Below are 18,972 nucleotides of genomic sequence, written 5' to 3'. Positions count from 1 at the left end.
CTCAGAATTGCTCACGTTTGGATTTACTAACAATGAAATGAACATGGGAATGTGTGCAGCTCCACGCAAACTTCATGGCTGGCGTACACACATATTTTGTCCGTGTCTGTTTTATTTCCATTGGCGACTCCTAGAGGCAGTTGTGTTAAATTGCTCTCTACAAAGTGTCTTTGAGCCGTGGTGCAATGGCAGCAAGGTTTCCATTCCGTGCAGTTGACCAGCCAAACATTAAAGCGCAATTTGCAGCGGTCGCCTGTTTTCCCAATGTAATCGGAGCAATCTACTGCACACACATTGCTATAAATGCACCATCTGAAGATGAATTTGCATAAGTTAATCAGAAACATTTCCATTCAATAAATGTGCAAATAAAATATGTTGCAGATTTATCAATGATTCCTACTCGTTTTCCTCGTGATAAATAGTAGGCAAAATCTGATATGTAGCGGGGGAAAAAAAGAACAATGACTTCATCAGACGCTGGATTTGAACAGAGTTCATGCTCAAACGTGTCAAAACATGATACCATGTTCATTCGGATGTACAAATAATATGCGTGGGATTCAGCGTACGCACGGTTTCATACATCTGAACTTTTTCTTGTGTACGCACATTTACAGCTTTGTGCGTACACACTGTTTTAGTATGATTTCCACACAATTCTTCATACATGAGGCCCCTGGTGGTTCCAAACATCTTCCACTTACAGATGATGAAGGCCACTGTGCTCATTGGAACTTTCAGAGCAGCAGAAATTTTTCTGTAACCTTCCCAGCCTTGTGCCTGGAGACAATCCTGTCTTAGAGGTCTACAGACAATTCCTTTGTCTTCATGCTTGGTTTGTGCATTAACATGCAGTGTCAAGCCTGGGACCTTATATAGACAGGTGTATGCTTTTCCAAATCATGTCCAATCAACTGAACTTACCACAGGTGAACTCCAATGAAGCTGCTGAAACATCTCAAGAATGATCAGTGGAAACAGTATGTACCTGAGCTCAATTTAGAGCGTCACGGCAAAGGCTTTGAATACTTATGTACATGTAATTTTTCAGGTTTTTTATTTTTAATAAATTTGCAAGAATTTCCAAATATCTTTCTTCCCATTGTCCTAATGGGGTGTTGTGTGCAGAACTTTAAGGAATTAAATGAATTGAATCCATTTTGGAATAAGCCTGTAACATAAAAAATGTGGAAAAAAGTAAAGCGCTGTGAACTTTCTGGATGCACTGTATGTACTGTATATTAAAACTATTTTGTAAAAAAAATCCTCTCCATCAAACAGCACTTGGGAAATCTTTCAAAAAGCATTAAAATCTCCCATGAGGACTCACTGACATCTCACTGTACATTTTATTACCATCTCACATTATGCATGTATGACCTCATCCCAGAGTGGTGGTGATGACTCGACTGCTTCCTCGCACTTTAACACTCCAACTGTTCAGCGTTTGCTCTGACCTTCAGCATCACCTCATCAGCTTCATGCACTGCTCTGTCTACGACTACACGACTGATGTCAACACAGCCTGTTATTTCAGGAGCTGAAAGTCTGTGACACCAGGCTGACACTATTACCACTGAGCTCATGAGCAAACACTGCCTGAGAACCCAGTCTCTTCATCTCTAGACGCTTGCTTTGGTCCCAGGCAGAGATAAGGCTCTTTTCCTTTCCTGGAGAATGACGAAAACATCCTCTCATTTTTTTGGGTCAATTCAGCCTTGAGAAAAACCCACGTTTCTTTGATCTTGCAGACAGCTCACCTCTCCGTCTCCCTCTCCCCCTTCTCTAGAGATGCAGGTTTTCTGCAAGTAAGCTGATTAAGAAAGAAACTCAGAGTCAACCGCAAAAGAAACCTCAGAGGAAGAGAAGCGGAAGCAAGAGAAGAAAGAAAAAAAAACTGGGAAAGAGAGTCTATAACAGCTGCCTGAGACAGGGAGACTGGGAGACTGTTTAATTACCAGATGTGCGATGGTGTTAGATGGCGATTTCTGGCACTCCAGGTGTGAATATCTAACGTGAGACGGTCTCATGAATGGATGCAGACAAAGTGTTGGAAGAACAAAAGACTGCAAAAAATTTGCACAATCTATCTCAGATTTTCACAAAGCCTCCAACTGGAATGATTTATATAAATATAAAAAAACGGTAATAGTGTCTTTTGCAAACATTCACACTTTTTTATAATCTCCAAGGCTTCATATAAATGCTGAGCTGTGGGTATTTGACAGGACGAGAAAATGACCAGAAAAGGTGGAGGGTTAAAACAGCAGGGGGCAATTATACAGGCTATTTCTGGGGAGAGAGACAGAGACTTATTAAATTTAAGGTTCAGAAGCACAGACCGGCAGATGGGAAGATGTTCAGGTAATTGTGAGATGTCAGGAATATGCTGTTAAAAAAAAACAGGCAAGAGACAGAAAAAGGGAGGTTTGCTTGCTGTGTGTGTGTGCGTAATAGTACACAATACCTCAGTGTGTCACAGAGGGTGGACTGAGCGCAATACAATGGCTTTACTGTCAGCAGAACATCTCTCTCTCTCTCACTCTCTCACACTCACACACTCACACACACGCACGCACGCATGCACGCACACACACACACACACACACACACACACACACACACAAACACTAATTTGAGTTTCTGTGATAAATTCAGGTTCAGCTAAAATAAGTCTCCTAAGAGGGCCTGAACAAAATGGTGATATACTGAAAGTAAGTAATCTAAAAGTAAGCAATACTGTAAACACACACACACACACACACACAGACAAAGATATATTCGAGTTCTGATTGGGAGGTAACGTCCGATTTTAATAGAGTCTGGAACCGCGTTATCAGCTGATAGATATGGAGATATGGCTCAGACGGCTGTTATCATCCATCCACATGGCTAATCAGCTCTAGGTCACATACAGCTTTAGTCGATAGTTAACTACAATTTCCCATTAATTGTATTTTATTAACGTCTACCCACAGCCTAAACCTAACCATCACAGTTATGTAAAAACATATCTGGAATCTTCTCTATTAGTATAGCTGATTAACCATGTGGATGGATGATAACAGCCTTCTGAGGCCCCGTTTACACTAGTACGTTTTAGTTTTAAAACGGCGTTTTAGAATGAAAACGATCCGCGTCCACACTCGCGTTTTACCCAGCGTTTCTGAACTGCTCTCCGTCCACACCAAAACGCTGAAAACGCACATCACGTGACCACACAGACGCTCTCGGGCAAGCGCTGCAGCCCATGTACCCAGATGAGAGCTCTGCTAGTCGGACTTCTCATCAAGCATCTCCCGCTGGATCTAATCTCACTATATTTATTAAACGGGATATTTCATTCATCTTGTTGTCTTTATCTAACGACATATTCCCTGACTTTGGGCATTGGAATCTATTACTTGTTCTCAGGTAACGTGTTTTGGCTGAGCGCAAAGATAAGTTAATGATTAATGTAACCACGTACATTCTGTATATTGACTGATCGCTTGCCTTTATTTCCTATAATGTATAAACTTATTGTATGTTATACTTTTAAAATGGCCATTATCGATTCTTAAAACTGATACTCAGCAAAAGAGAGGGGATGTTTCGTATTTTCACTGAAATTGAAAGGAGGCAGTTGTTATCGGCTCCGTTTTGTTATAAATATCCAGACAGTGAAGATGACGCTCATCTTATACAGCACGGCGCCTCAACATTTCTGCTGTCTAAGTTGCTAATATTAAAATGAAAATAGGCAGTTCCTTAAATCATGTTTACATTTTATTGTTGAGAAAGTGAAACAACGAAGCCAGGGTGATGTGAATGAAGTTATAAAGTACACTGTTCCCTTTGAAGATTTACCCGTGTCCTCGGTATAGTCTGCTTTTCCATATCAAACTGAGAAGAAGAGACTGCAGCCTTGATCAAACTTGCGAAGTCTGAACTTACACGGAGAAGATTCAGGACTGAACTGTGTGTGTTAGGCTACTTAATATTCAGGAAAAGCCCCAATCAGAGAGGCAAACGTCTGCAGCCCCGCCTCCGTTTTCAGATGTCTCCGTTTTCCATCATCCACACTGAGACGGAGCAGCAGCGTTTCAAAATGAAAACGGCCTCTCCAGCGTTTTCGAAACGCTCCGTTTTCGGCGCTCGAGAACTCCGGCGTAGTGTGGACGGTTGGCGTAACCGTAGCAAAACTTATGCGTTTTCAAACTAAAACGCATTAGTGTAAACGGGGCCTGAGCCTACTAGTAGGCGCAAAAGGTTCTTACTGGGCCATATCTATCAGCTGAGGACCACTGATAACGCCCATTCAATCGAGTGATAACATTCAAAGTGGGTGATTTATTAAGCAACTTTTTTTCTATTCATTTAGTGAGAAAAATCCAGTGGTCAAATGGATTGATAATGTACATTACTAGCGGTGAAATATTATTTTAAATATCTGTTTTCTGATAAATATCTGAGGGAGTACATTTTGAAATGTAAATTATACCTGCAGTTCAAAGCTGAATTATATGCACTTCAATGTCACATGATCATACAGATAACATTATAATTTATGCTGCTCAAGAAGATTTATTTGAAATCATTGATATATAATTAAATTTATATTATTTATATACATTTATGATACAAATAAACTCATTTCAAATTAGTGCCGTTATTTTACATTTTTAGTTAATCAAAGAATGAACTGATCATAATAAAGCATATTATTAGATTTAGATTAGATTCAACTTATTGTCATTACAAATGTACAAGAACAAGGCAACACAATGCAGTTTAGGTCTAACCAGGAGTGCAATAGCAGCAAGTGCAGGATATAGGTATAATTCAAAAAGTGCAATTTTAGAAAAACTATGGTGATATTTACAGATGGATGTACTATGAAGATTATATACAAGTTTTATTAACTATGAACAGAGATTTACAATACATTAATATTTGTACAGGTTGCTATTAAAAATTAGAAGTATGCAGATATGTATGAACATAATTATAAATGTATATGTATATATGCAGTGCAGTAGAGGATAATGTAACACTGAAGACCTTAGTAAAGATGCAAAAATGTTGGCATTAAAAACTGTAATTTTGCATTTGTTCAGTCTGTATTGTATTTTTGATTGCATAGATTGCATATATTTCTTTCATAACAATAACAAATCTTAATGTGTCCTTTTGACTGGCATTGTATTTATAGACATCATTGCAAATGTGAATTAACAACAACAAAGAACTCAAATTAATGTGAAACAACTTAAATTCTTTTATATATTGATTATTGCTTAGTACTCAAAAACAATGTTCATTGTTTTCACCTACACTGTCTGAATCAATCAAGTCTACAAGTAAATTAATAAAAAATAAAGGGGGAAAAAGAAAAGGTCATCTTTGAGCCGAAAAAGACATGCTACTAAATAATACACACGCTCCCATTCAGGTAGAATCCATTCAGCAAACAGACTGTATGAGTGGAACAAAAATGGGAGAGAGAGACAGAGAGATGGCATGGCAACAGTGTAATGGCTTTCGAAAGCATGTTCAGATTGCTCACCTTTCCATTCAGAAAAAAAACAAACATAAAAGCTACTTTCAGAATGAATGATTCAACAGATCTATCCTGTTCACTTTGAGAAATCGTTCAACGAGAAAAACACTGCACACTCAGATGAAAATGGCCACTCAAAAAGAGAGAAAAGAGAGAGATGCTCCTTGTTCCGTGACACTGGCCACACTGAAGTCGAAGCACATTTTTTGTGCAGAGCCACCAAGAGCCTCTCCTTAAAGACAGAATATCCATGACTAATGACAACTTAGAAGAGCATTCAGCCAAAGACTAACAACATGAATGGAAATGAGCACACAGTAGTACGACACACACACATATTTTCCAAAAAGGAGGGTAACAGGGAGTGGGCCGCAGTGGGGCCTCAGTTTAAGTATGTGCTCTAAACTTTAATGTGTTCCATACCAGCATTTAGAGACTAAATATAGAGCAGAACGAGGCTATTCTAACTGACCATATGCATGGGACTTTCTCTCTCACTCACAAATACACACCCATGGTTAATTTAGCTTAGACTAGGCTATTCTTAACAGACCTGCCCTGTACTCTGGGCACAAAAGGGTAAAGGACATAAAAAAGAGAGAGAGAAACAAACACAAGGACCTTTCAGACTCAAAGCTCTAGGGATTTTCCATCAGAGACTGACGAACAAGACCTCAATTAGCTTTCCAGGACCAAACAGTTCTGCATAGAAAATCCATCCATATGGGAATTTGCGGTTTAGATGATGATTTTAGTACATTTAAATGACTATGTCACTACAAAAAGTTTTAAAGGGAGTGTTATCAGCTAATCTGAAGTAACGCTTTTATTATTCTCTATAGATGAACCTACGGTTTGTAAACATATATATATATATATATATATATATATATATATATATATATATATATATATATATATATATATTTTTTTTTTTTATTTTTTTTTTTTTACATAATGCTTTCAGCGTATTATAACAGCTTATCACCAAGTGATAAGCACAGTTATTCAGCAAAATTAACGTTAAAGTTAGCGGCGTTCACCTGACAGGTCAATTTGCAATAGCCCCTTCCCAATATTGAATAAGAAGAAATGGCCAAGCTTCCAGTCCAAAATATACAACTATCTAATTGAAACTCCAAGTGATTTACAAGAGAGAAGTTAAAGGCCTACAAGTCTTTGGATGCCAACAATTTTGTTCTATGTGGTCATGTGCAAGAAATATTGTTCTATGATTACCAGATTCAAAACAATGTAGTGCTATAAACTGAGGTTCTGCCGAGCCAAAGACAAGGAAAGAAGACTGAACTGTACAAGGCCTGGGTATCATCAACAAGCAGAACAACTGCATTCTGACAGTGAACTGCACCTGTATGGCAGGGTATTAGAACTTACATTTTTACATTTCATTCTTAGAGTTCAGTGTCCGTAGATTAATTAACCATATTTAACTGTTTTTGCTGAAATCATTGCTGCAATCAAAAACAAATAATGTGTATGACTCTGCATACCGTGAACTTACCTGATATGAAATGAGAACTGAGTCAAGCATTTTTAATTAAGTCCTCACTCCATTCAGCTCTTATGATGGCTGTTAGCCAAAGGCGTCTGCCGTTAGTATTAAAAGCAGTGTGGTGTACAGTAAAATTTAAGTTTTCCATTTAAGACTTTCAATTTTAGCATTATACTGCATAACACGACATGTTTGCCAATACAACCCGTCTTTTTTTGCAACCAGTATGCTCGGCTGAACCCATGTGACATCATGTGTGACGTAGGTTGGTAATTCCCCTATAGAAAAGCTCTTTCCACTTTCCAGTTTTCGTTGAACTTGTAAATATGTCTAGTCATTCTAAAGTTACTAAAGGACAGCAGGTTGTCCAGATGAAGGCCCAAAAGACAAAACTTTCAGCCACAGCAAGAGAAGCTGGTCGTTGTAAATCTTTATAATGTCACAAAGGGCTCTAAATAAGTTTTGGTTGCATATGCGCCAGAAATTTTATCTATGCAACCTCAAAATATATTTGGCAGCATTTGTGTGAGCTCATAAAATTGTTGCCGTGCAACCAGTTTTTACTGCAAAACTTTCACCGCTGAACCCATCTTTGCACCTGAAACGCAAAACGCAGGCCTCAGGAATGGTTTTAAACAATTGTCATGTCAACTTGCTGCAGTAAACAAATCCCGCAATGCTGGAACTGCTAAAATGCTAACTCGCTTCTGGGTTTTTGCATACAAATTGACATCATAGCTCTCCCACGATACATCAGCGGACAGCAGTCAATCACTCAAGCAACATTAGGCCTTCAGACTACGTGCCACGTGCATGTGTTTTTTGTTTGTTAGTTTTGATTAGTGTTGATTTTATATGCAATAAATCTTTTAATATAAAACTTGTAATAACAGTCCTCATAATTTGGTGGGTGCAACAGAATTTTGGCTGGTGTTCCTAAATTTTTAAAAGTTAGGAGAACCAGTGCTACCAAGCAAAAAAGTTAATTTCAAGCTCTGTCACTCATTCAAGTCCAGCAAATAGGCTGGTCATTCATAAAAGACAAATGCTTGAGAGGACAGGAGAATAGCAATGTTCAATTGGTTCAACAGTGCAGCTGGAATTAATCACAAGCGTCGCCATCATCACACAATGTCCATACCTGTCAACCCTCCCATTTTTCCCGGGATTCTCCTGTATTTTGCAGTTCTATCCCGCAATCATCCCGTAAAAGTATTTCCCCATATTTCTCCCGTATTTTAAGTCGTTCTCTGAATAGCCGAGCCTCCCTATACGCAACCCATACCGCCGAACCACCAGGGGTCACCCCTTGCTCTTAAATGAGAGTCTGTTCTGTGCTTTCGCTTCGTTTAGAAATGAAAACACCTATAAATAAATATTAAAAATGGCGCGATTCCCTTTCCTTTTGATTACAGGTGCCGTCACCAATACTATACAATCCTCAAAACAGTCATATAATGGTGCATGACTGTCAGCTGACGTGCTCCATAATGATAAACAGATGCTGTTTCCCAAACGGATTCTTTACACACGATTTGAAGCGGAGAGAAAGTCTGGCTTTTGGGTGCGTGTTTAAACAGACATACACACACAATTAATAATAATAACATATAAAGATGTTGATTTTGGTGGGGGATTTTTTTTGAAACACAACTAATCACACAGCTAATTTCGTCTTAAATGAGCATAAAAAAATGTATTTGCTGCTAATGTATATATATATATATATATATATATATATATATATATATATAATTGTTTTGTTTTTTTTGTTAATAATAATTTTAAAACATATTACTGACCATTTAACAGTTTATTTACAATGAAACAGCTCCAAATGAACATATTTAGTAATTTGGTGATTTTTGGTGGGTGGGGGAAAGGGGGGAGGGGGTATCCCTTATTATGGGGGGCATATCCCTTATTTTCACATCCCAATTTTGACAGGTATGAGAGTCTTGATGTTTAAAAGAATTTGGACTGAACGCTTACTCTGGCAGTCCAAACTCCTCAACATAAGTAGAAAAAAAAAATCAAAAAGGCCAGATTACCATTTGCTGAGGAGCATTTTATGTGGAATAAGGAGTAGTCCAATGTGATGAAAGCAAATTTAATTTGTCCTTCGTCTAACCCAAAATGCCATTCCATGTAAAGCTTAAGCCACCTGAAATTAGATTTGAAGCAGATTGCTTTAATAATAGCTTGCCTGTTGAATATATAGGCAGCTGCGGTATTATAATATGCATGGATACAAATTTATGCAACTCCAGCAATATTTTCTAAATGTCATTCCAATCATTAAAAAATGTCTCACGGATGCTGGAAGACTTAACGTACATAACAGTAGTGTAATACTGCTTAATAATCATAGCAAATGTACGCATTATCCAAATATTAATGGCAAAAAAAGCTCCTTATACTTTAGAATGGCCACGTATAAGGTATTTCTGCATATAGTGCATGCTTTGACATAGAAACTGTGAACTGTAAAGTTCTGGATGAATAGATCAACCTTTTTTGAGTTGTGCAATGCAACAGGGTCGTTTGTATCATTGCTAATAAAACAAGTGAGCCAGTTTCTACAATTAAATGCATGATTGTATCTTTAAAGAATGATCACGTGGTTAAAAAAAATATTGATATTGTGGTATTTTTTGTAAACTGCACAAAAAAAAAAGAATGATCATGTAGATTTTATATATGCCAGGTGACCTGTAAAAATATATTAAAAAAAACATTTCCCATTTAAATTTTGTAAAATACTCCTTTTTCAAACTGCCTGCAAGACCACCTTGTGTGAAAGTAAAACATTTTTCCAATATCTGGGAGTGGATAGGAGAGAAGTGTTCCAAAGTTCACTTTAGTGTTGAAAGCAAGTTTAATTTGTCCCTGGTCTAACCCAAAACGGCAAAATAATGACAGAATAACCACAAAATCTTGCAATCTGGAAAATGCTTGACTAATGTGCAGCAAGCAGAAAGCCTTACAGCATAACAGGCTAATTTTATTGGACTCCCCGCTGTTAGTAAGCTCAAGAAAAGCATGAATATTTCTGTAACAAAACTATAATTTCAATGATTTATGAAATAAAGGCAGACTCCATTTTTTAAGATGCATCCTCGTTAAAAATGGTAAACCAGTAAAACAAAGCTATGGTCATGTAATAAAAAAAGACGCAAAGATAGAATAAGAAAATATAGCAGAGGTCATGATACAATAATATACGCTGACACTGCCTCATTGTAGGTTTATAGCTAGCATAGAGGAGAAAAAGAGCTGAGGTGGTTACAGGATAGAGGCCAAAAAAGGGGTGTGGGAAAACGATAAAAATCAGGGCGTATCAATAGGCGTGGATCTGTTTTCAGACTGTGCACTCAAAAACAGGATTACTAGAGGAGAGTACAAGCTTTTGCAGGATTTATTTGTATTAAAATAATTTGTGAAAACAATTTTCTCATTTGAAATAATCTGCCTGTCCCAAACTGTTGCATAAGGTGACAATTAAAGCCAGAGTATATTTGATGTTAAATTTGAAGACTTTTAGGGACCAATTAAACTTTTTGGCGGGTGGGTGAACATATTGGCCTGCTTCCACTGAGTGGAATGATATGGTTCGGCATACTTTTATGGCTGTTTTCACTGTCAAAAGGTACATAAAAGCGAAACGTAGCATACCACTTTTTGGGTACCCTTTGCAAAAAGTATTTAGCAGAACAAAAGAGTAACAAAAGTTAGAGCAAGACGCGCAACTGACCGCTATTGGTTTACAGAGATAGGTCAGTCACTCAAGCAACAAGCCAGGAGAATGAAAACAAAGGAAGCGCCATTTTTAAATCCACAGCAGAGACATTGCACTGTAGTTATATATACATATAATAACAAGCCATGGTCGACCCAATCTCAAACAAACCCTCTTGTAATCTTGATGAACACCCACAAGGCCAAAAAGAAGTAGAGCAGAATCTAGCTTGTGCCCCATAGTTTTTTACAAGGCCATCTACAGTGCGAGTGATTTTACTTTCTTACTTCCGCTCGCCTTGCGTCTAAATTTGAAATAGTGAACTTCTTGAGCTAATGACAATAACGTGTGCAAGATTATTGAAGTACTTCTGACATCCGATCCTTTCAGAAATGAACAAACGTGAGAGTGAAGCGCGGAAAAAAATAAGAAGCCGGAAAAAAACAAAGGAGCAAAATTCTTTCAGCAAGCTAAAACTACCATGTTTAACTATTATACATGCACCATGCCCACCAAGAGAACCATTAGTTCGCTTTTAGCAGTGAAAATGCAAGCCTGATAAAGGTGATCCGTACTGACGCATACCGTATTGTACTAATCAGTGGAAACGGGCCATAAGTCGATACAGGAAACTTATTTCACTCACTGCAGTTGGAATAAAAACTTTTTAAAACAGCAGAGAATTTTTTTTGCATCATGTTTGGATGGGATGCGGTACTAGTCTGTGAGTCTATTTTCTAGGACAGATGGCAAGTTATGTAGTCAAAAAGATTTCTAGAGCAGAATATGCGATTTAAGGTGTGTGGGCAAAAACAAATCCGAAAAAAGTATAGGGAGTGATAGGAGAACAGAAATAAATGGAGACAGAAGCAACCTTTCTTTTACAGCTCCATACCTCTTGCCAAAGCTGCTGACAGTTTTGCCAATATCGGGTGAAGTCAGTTGGGGTTTCCGTTGGCGGGCCGCGGGGGTTCTTTTGGCTCCAGCTGAAGCTTCTTCAGGCTGGCGAGTGGGACTTTTTGGGCTGGATTTGTTCAAGTCTTTCAGAACATCATAGTTTATTTTGGTGGAGATGCGTTTCTGTTCTAACATCTTTTCAATGGCTTCGTCTGCAGTGTTGGCATTGATGGGCTCACGCCTTCGTGTTGACTTTCTAGGCTGTGAGTCAACATAAAAATAAACAAGTAAAGCACCGATATTTGTGAACGTCACTGCTATATCTGTGTATTTCTAAAGCACTTTGTTACCTTCCGCTCTTTATATGTACCTTCCTCCTTTTCTTTTGCTATTCTTTCTTCCTTTTCTGAAGAAAAACAAATAAGTTGGTTTTTACTAAGTAGAAGTACAAACACTAAATAAAAGTTTTTCAATATTGAGGAATGTCTGCTTGGTTTAAATAGATCTGTCAAAAGTAATTTCAGTAAATTAGTTGATCTCTTCCACCTTTTTGCTCTTTGAGGTAGTCTGCGTTTTGAATCATCCACAGTTCAGTCTTCACCTTAACTTCTTTGTCATTCAGGATATACTATGGAAAAAAGTGAAAAAAATAAATAATAAATAAATAAATAATCCCTAAAAAATATATACCTTTTCCACTCAATTTAACCCCATTTCAATATAAATTTTTCAACTATTCATCTCAGATTTCAGCTTTATAGAAGCACAATGATACTTATTCTATTAACAAATAAGATTAGAAAATTTACCACAACATTATTTTCTTTCAAAGCAAACGAAGGTGTGATTACCAGGGCTTGACATTTACACCCGCCAACTGCGGGTATATTTCAGCTGTGGCGGGCAAGACAGACGCTCCCACTAGCCACTTTGGCCGGTTGAAAATTATTTTCAAATTGTTGTTTTCTTAAAAGCAGGGTTCGACAATAAAGATGCAATATGCAAGCAAATGTGATCTTAGAATCGAGAAGCAGCAGGACTGACTAAAATAATTGTGTTCGCGCAAGCAACAGATGGCAGATAAATATCAAATGAGAGGATGAATACTCATGTACACAGGTGATGTGATGCGCCCGGCGATGTGATGAAGCACAACTGTTGCAACTAGTTCTCTTTGAAATAGACTGGACAAAAAGCGATTCCTGTGCACCCACAGTCCTGCTACTTTCAAGAGCTCCAGATTAAAAAAAAAACAACTATCCTTTTGTAAGCAGCAGCAGCAAGCTCTACATTTTAAATTATTTTTTAAACAAATTTACAATAAAAAAAAAAAAAAAATATATATATATATATATATATATATATATATATATATATATATATATATATATATATATATATATATATATATATATTTTTTTTTTTTTTTTTTTTTTTTTTTTTAATATATATATATATATAAATTTGATTGCTGGACTGCTTTATGATTGGGGTGGTTGTTATTTTATTTTAATTATAATTATTTTATATAATAATTACATAGCATTACATTATTATAACAATATTGTGTTTTTTTGTATATTAATTGATAGTTAATGGTGTAAAATTGTATTTGTTTGACTGGCATATACAAAATATGAAAATATATATATGTTATATATAGTTTATAGGTATAATTTACACTTCTAGATATTTACTGGGGCCCTCAGGTGTCCTGGGACCCTAAGCGGGTGTTTACCTTGCTTATTTGTTAAAATTGCCCCAGGGCACAACTTAAATCAAGACATTTTAGAATATCAAAGTCAAATTTATGCAAATAAAATATATTTTCCCAACAAAATTGTGGCTAGTAATAATGGTGAGCAACTAGTAATGTTGGAAATCTAGTAGCCACAGTGGCTGGTGATCAAAAAAGTTAATGTCAAGCCCTGGTCATTACCATAGTGAGGTCAAAACTCACCCGATCGATCTCATCTTCGTCAATACCGCTCAGGTCTAGCTCACCGCCTTCTGCCTCCACATCTGATGAAGAGAAAAGCAAACAAACAAACAAAGACTATTCCTTAATGTTCTACACTTTCTTATAGACACAAGCAATTTAAAAACAAAGAACAAAAAACAAAACAAGTGTACACGCGTTTTCCTGCTAATTATAAACATAGTAATATTGTAATGGATTACTAAATTGCCATATGTAATATAAAAATCACAAAATAATATAGTTACATAAAATACAACAAAATAACATTCACATCAATAAAAAAAATATAAAACCATTGTAAAAGAAAAAATAAATTACAAAATAAATGACCAAAATTATATACAATTACGTGTAATCACAAAATAGATGATTAAATTAAGCTAAATTCAAAAGAGTGTAGCCTAGTGTTTCCCCAATACAATTATAAAGCATTTAATATTTCAACTCCCAAACGAGAAACACATGCAGATTATGCATAATGAATTCAGCATTTATATTGATGTTGCCACCCAGCAGAGAACATTCCTCTGAGCCATTTGCTAAATTACATTAGCGGAGATACACAGTAAGTCTCAACTTCAGTCCAGCCCAAAAAACCTTCCCATAAAATATTCCTTACCAAAATAAAAAATGGCATAAAAAATACATATGTGTGTGTGTTTCTCCGTGGCCTCTCCCCCATAGCAAATCTTACTGGACAGTCCACTGGGGCTGGTGGGCTCATTATAACAGTGGCTCTCCAGTAGCAACTTCCAGGGTTATTTTCCCTCTGCCTTCAGTCTTTTTCCTCTTTTCCAGGTCCAGTTCCTCCCTTCCCCCAGCCTCACTCTTTTCTTTTTGCCTGGAGATTGTTGGCAACGCTTCAGAAGTTTGCTTTATAGAGCATCCCTCTCTCACATGTGTTGTAATGGGGATGGGGGGTAAGAAAAAGAAAAAGAAAGAGGGAAATTCTGGTTGTCTTGCCTCAGAACGAGGAGCCTCCAATGCCAGCCGATCCTCTGAGTAAAGAAACCTGACCTCTTCTCTCCTCACTGAACAAGTACAGACAAAACACACACACAAACAGAGTCCTCCAGCACCGCACATTAAAACACACTGTGCCATGAGTCATATAGTGTGTGATGTGGCTAGAGCGTGAATAGCAGAGATTAGTTACAACAGGAGAAATAAAAACCACACCAGAGAGAGTCTACCAGGTGCAGCTGGATTCAAGAAAAGATGAATAAACAGAAGAAGAGAAGCCAAACTGCAATAAAAGTAGGAGCGCAGTCTCTGCCTTTCCCATTAGGCCCAACTGTGCGTTCGTGTTCAAATGTTGTTGTTTTTTTTCGTTCCGTCTGTTTTATTCACTTAGGACATAACCAACTGTGAGCAGCTCAGCAAGAAGGGCATTTTAACTAAAAATAGCATGTGCACTGTACCTGAAGACATATGCATATGCATGAGCTTTCGACAGCAGCTGTACGTCAGTCAGAGAGTGCTTAGGGAATGAAGACTGTTAAATACACTTGTAGGAAAAAACTGACATTGTTATTTATTTTTACTGTTGCCTTGTTAATAAAGCGCCACTAGTCAAAGATGCAGCTCGGCCAAAAATGACTATGTTGTATATAATGACATTTTGTTACATTTATGTTACACAAAAAAAGGTAAAACTTTAAACTGTATTTTTTTTTTTACTTGGAATTACAATAAAACAACGCAAAAAAATTCTAACTTAAAGGAATCAAAAGCCCTATAGACAACTCATGAAATACGCATTGCATTCGAGTGATAATATTAATAGTAACATCATGCAAATATTTTTAGTCAGCATGAAACTGAAATCTTTGGATCATCATTTATTCAATATGATGATGTGTATCTGACTGAAATGGCTTCTTGGATAGGAAAAAAAAAAAGGTAGGGTGGAACTTGATTTTATCCATCCCACAATTGCCTGAATTGCTGTAATTTGCATATGACTTTTCATAGAACAGAACATGTATAATGAGACTTTGATACTAAATAAAAAGAACAATATTGCACATTCCGGGCTTCACTGTGGCGCAGTGGGTAGCACAATCGCCTCACAGCAAGAAGGTCGCTGGTTCGAGCCTTGACTGGGTCAGTTAGCATTTCTGTGTGGAGTTTGCATGTTCTCCCCATGTTGGTGTGGGTATTCTCCGACTGCTCCGGTTTCCCCCACAAGTCCAAAGTAGTGCGCTATAAGTGAATTGGATAGGCTAAATTGTCCGTAGTGTATGTGTGTGAATGAGAGTGTATAGGTGTTTTCCATTGATGGGTTGCAGCTGGAAAGGTATTTGCTGCATAAAACATATGCTGCATAAGATGTCGGTTCATTCCGCTGTGGTCACCCCAGATTAATAAAGGGACTAAGCCGAAAAGAAAATGAATGAATGAATGAATATTGCATATTCCATGAAAACAACTGTCAAAAGTACAATTTAAATGAGTAAATGAATGTACAGTATACAGTTAAATCTAGATACAGAATGGTTTAATTTTAGAACTGGCCCAATTTAATCCAGTTATATGAACCAGATCAACTAATTAAATGAAAAGCTCCAACACAAAACAATGAATTTACACACTGCACACTAAAGTAGATGTCGAGATGTTTTAGATGAGAGTCAGTTTTGGTCTACTCTTCACACAAAGTTATTGTTTGACTTCAAAGGCTTAAAATACAGTTTCAATGGCCATTTTTAAAGTACTTATTGCATTATTTATTATTTTTCAGTACCTGCTCACTAATTATAAAAAAATAACAAGATCCCATAATAAGGGGCGTGTGATTTTGACCAAAAATGTTTCTTCATTTATTTATGTAGGCCTATCAAGTTGCTGTTCTTAAGTGACTCACTTAATTAAAACTATTTGTTCAAAATGACTAGGTGACATGGTGGCTCAGTGGTTAGCACTGTCGCCTCACAGCAAGAAGGTTGCTGGTTTGAGTCCTGGCTGGGTCAGTTGGCATTTCTGTGTGGAGTTTGCATGTTCTCCTCGAGTTGGCAAGGGTTTCCTCCGGGTGCTTCGGTTTTCCCACAGTCCAAAGACATGCGTTATAAGTGAACTGAATAAACTAAATTGGCTGTAGTGTATGTGTGTGCATGTGGGAGTGTGTCGTTTCCCAGTACTGGGTTGCAGCTGGAAGGGCATCCGCAATTTTAAAATATGCTGGAGAAGTAAAGGGCAACCCCTGATGAATAAAGGGACTAAGCCATAGGAAAATGAATGAATGAATGAAATTGTTTTTCTTATACACATTAATGCTCTACTCCAAATTTGTCTGCACCTTTTTTGATTGGCGAAACAGAGAAATGAACATAACCATTTCTAAATCGTAACTCATTCCTATTCTATAAAAATTAAAAACAAAAAACGGAATATTTATTTGCTTTCATCCATGGAATTATTAGGTCAACCTAACAGGCTTCATCAAGCATTTAACTCTTTTACACACTTGTTAAAATTTGTTTTAGCTAGTTTTTACCAAAGTGAGTGAAAAGGCATTATTATAAACAATAAATACTGGACAGCCTCACATAGGTATATGTAAACTACCTAAAAGGTCTAGTTGTAATGCTAGTTGTAAGAGCAACAAATAATAACTTGACTTCTAGTTTTCTAGTTTATCATTTGGAAAAGTGGCAAGGTCAATTTGAACTGTTGAACTGTATCACAATCACCACAAATACCACAGAAGACATATTGGGACCCACAAGGACCCAAGATTCTCACAGAAACCAGTCAAGTTTGATGAAGGAAAAATCATGGTTTGGGGTTACATTCAGTATGGGGCTGTGCCAGAGATTCGCAGAGTGGATGACAACATCAACAGCCTGAGGAATCAAGACATTTGTGCTGCCCATTACATTACAAACCACAGAAGAGGGTAAAATCTTCAGCAAGAAAGCGCTCTTTCTCATACTTCAGCCTCCACATGAAAGTTCCTGAAAACAAAGAAGGTCAAAGTGTTCCAGGATTGGCCAGCCCAGTCACCAGACATGAACATTATTGAACATGTCTGGGGTAAGATGGAGGAGGCATTAAAGTTGAATCCTAGAACGCTTTCTTTGCCATTCCAGATGACTTTATTAATTAGTGTATACAATATAAGTGTATACAATATAAAATTATTTTATTAACTTACAAAGCTCTTCGCAACCTTGCACCTGATAACCTCTCTGCTCTTCTTCACTGGTACACTCTTTGAATCTCATTGAGATGTTCTGCAGCTGAACGGTTGTCAGTTCCAAATTTTAAGATTAAAACGTTAAGTGGCAGGGCTTTTAGCTGCATAGCACCACAGTTATGGAATTCCTTGCTGTTAGATATTCATCAGATATTCATTCAAATCTCCAATTTTAAATCCCAGGTTAAAACCTTTCTGTTCAGGATTACTTTTAGTGATTTTCTGGATTAATACTATGTTTTATTACTCTTCTGTCTTGTTTTTATAATGTGCCTGTGACATACTGTAAGGTGTCCTTGAGGGCTTTAAAAGGTCCCTATAAATAAAAAGTATTATTATTATTATTATTATTATTATTATTATTAAGTGATTTGAGTAATTGTAAAGATGTATGGATGCAGCTATCCAAGCTCATGGGAGTCACACACAATATTCTTTCTTTTTCCCCTGCACCATGACTTCATATGCTATACTGTACATTATTTCTGTTAAGTGACAAGACTTTTGTCTAAGCAAAGTCAGACCTTTATGTTCTAATTAAATAATTAAAAATCAAGGCATGATCACATTTTATTTTGTTAAAATATGTGGAATCTTAAGGCCTTTGCCTTTCATATAAGCCACTTCTGATACCAAATGATAAACTAGAAGTCAAGTTATTATTTGTTGTTCCTAAAACATGAATAGGACTTGTGAGGTAGTGTAATTTATAGTCTTCACAGTATCTCCAGTTGTGTTGCAGTCAACTGTCCTTTTAACCTCACCTGACAAGAACATACAGCAACAAAAAGAAAAACGCTGAGGAGTACAAAAAAGCTGCCAAGTTCGACAAAATTACAGAGAAGAGAACCAACAAATGAGAGACTTTGCCTAACACTAATCATTCTCCCTCATCATCCATTCCCATGTTATTCAATCCAAAAACATTTCCGCCCCAAGGCTAAATTTGTTAATGTTATCGTCCACCCAGACATTAACGTTTCGGCATGCGTTCAGAAAGAGTTCAGAGGCCCCGCTTCATCTCCAGAGGTTTCACTGACCCCAACACCTGTTCAGCGTCAAGCACAGTGTCCGACTAAAGACATGTTGATATTTCAAG

The 18,972-nt window shown here is 37.0% G+C and overlaps 1 protein-coding gene across 4 annotated transcripts in view; it reads right to left on the bottom strand.

Annotated features, from left to right (window-relative positions):
• The window catches only part of brf1a (BRF1 general transcription factor IIIB subunit a), an 81,862-nt gene that overhangs the window by 11,662 nt on the left and 51,228 nt on the right, over nt 1-18,972 (bottom strand). For all 4 annotated transcript variants that reach the window (XM_017358699.3, NM_199898.1, XM_073919334.1 and 1 more), the window contains 4 exon segments: nt 13,655-13,716; nt 12,241-12,322; nt 12,045-12,100; nt 11,693-11,955 (listed from right to left, as the gene is read on the bottom strand). In XM_017358699.3, coding sequence (XP_017214188.1) covers nt 11,693-11,955; nt 12,045-12,100; nt 12,241-12,322; nt 13,655-13,716 — 463 coding nt within the window.

This window comes from Danio rerio, chromosome 13 (genome assembly GCF_049306965.1).
Source record: "Danio rerio strain Tuebingen ecotype United States chromosome 13, GRCz12tu, whole genome shotgun sequence".
In the NCBI taxonomy this organism is placed as follows: Eukaryota; Metazoa; Chordata; class Actinopteri; order Cypriniformes; family Danionidae; genus Danio; species Danio rerio.
This window is presented reverse-complemented; position numbering and strand designations above follow the sequence as displayed.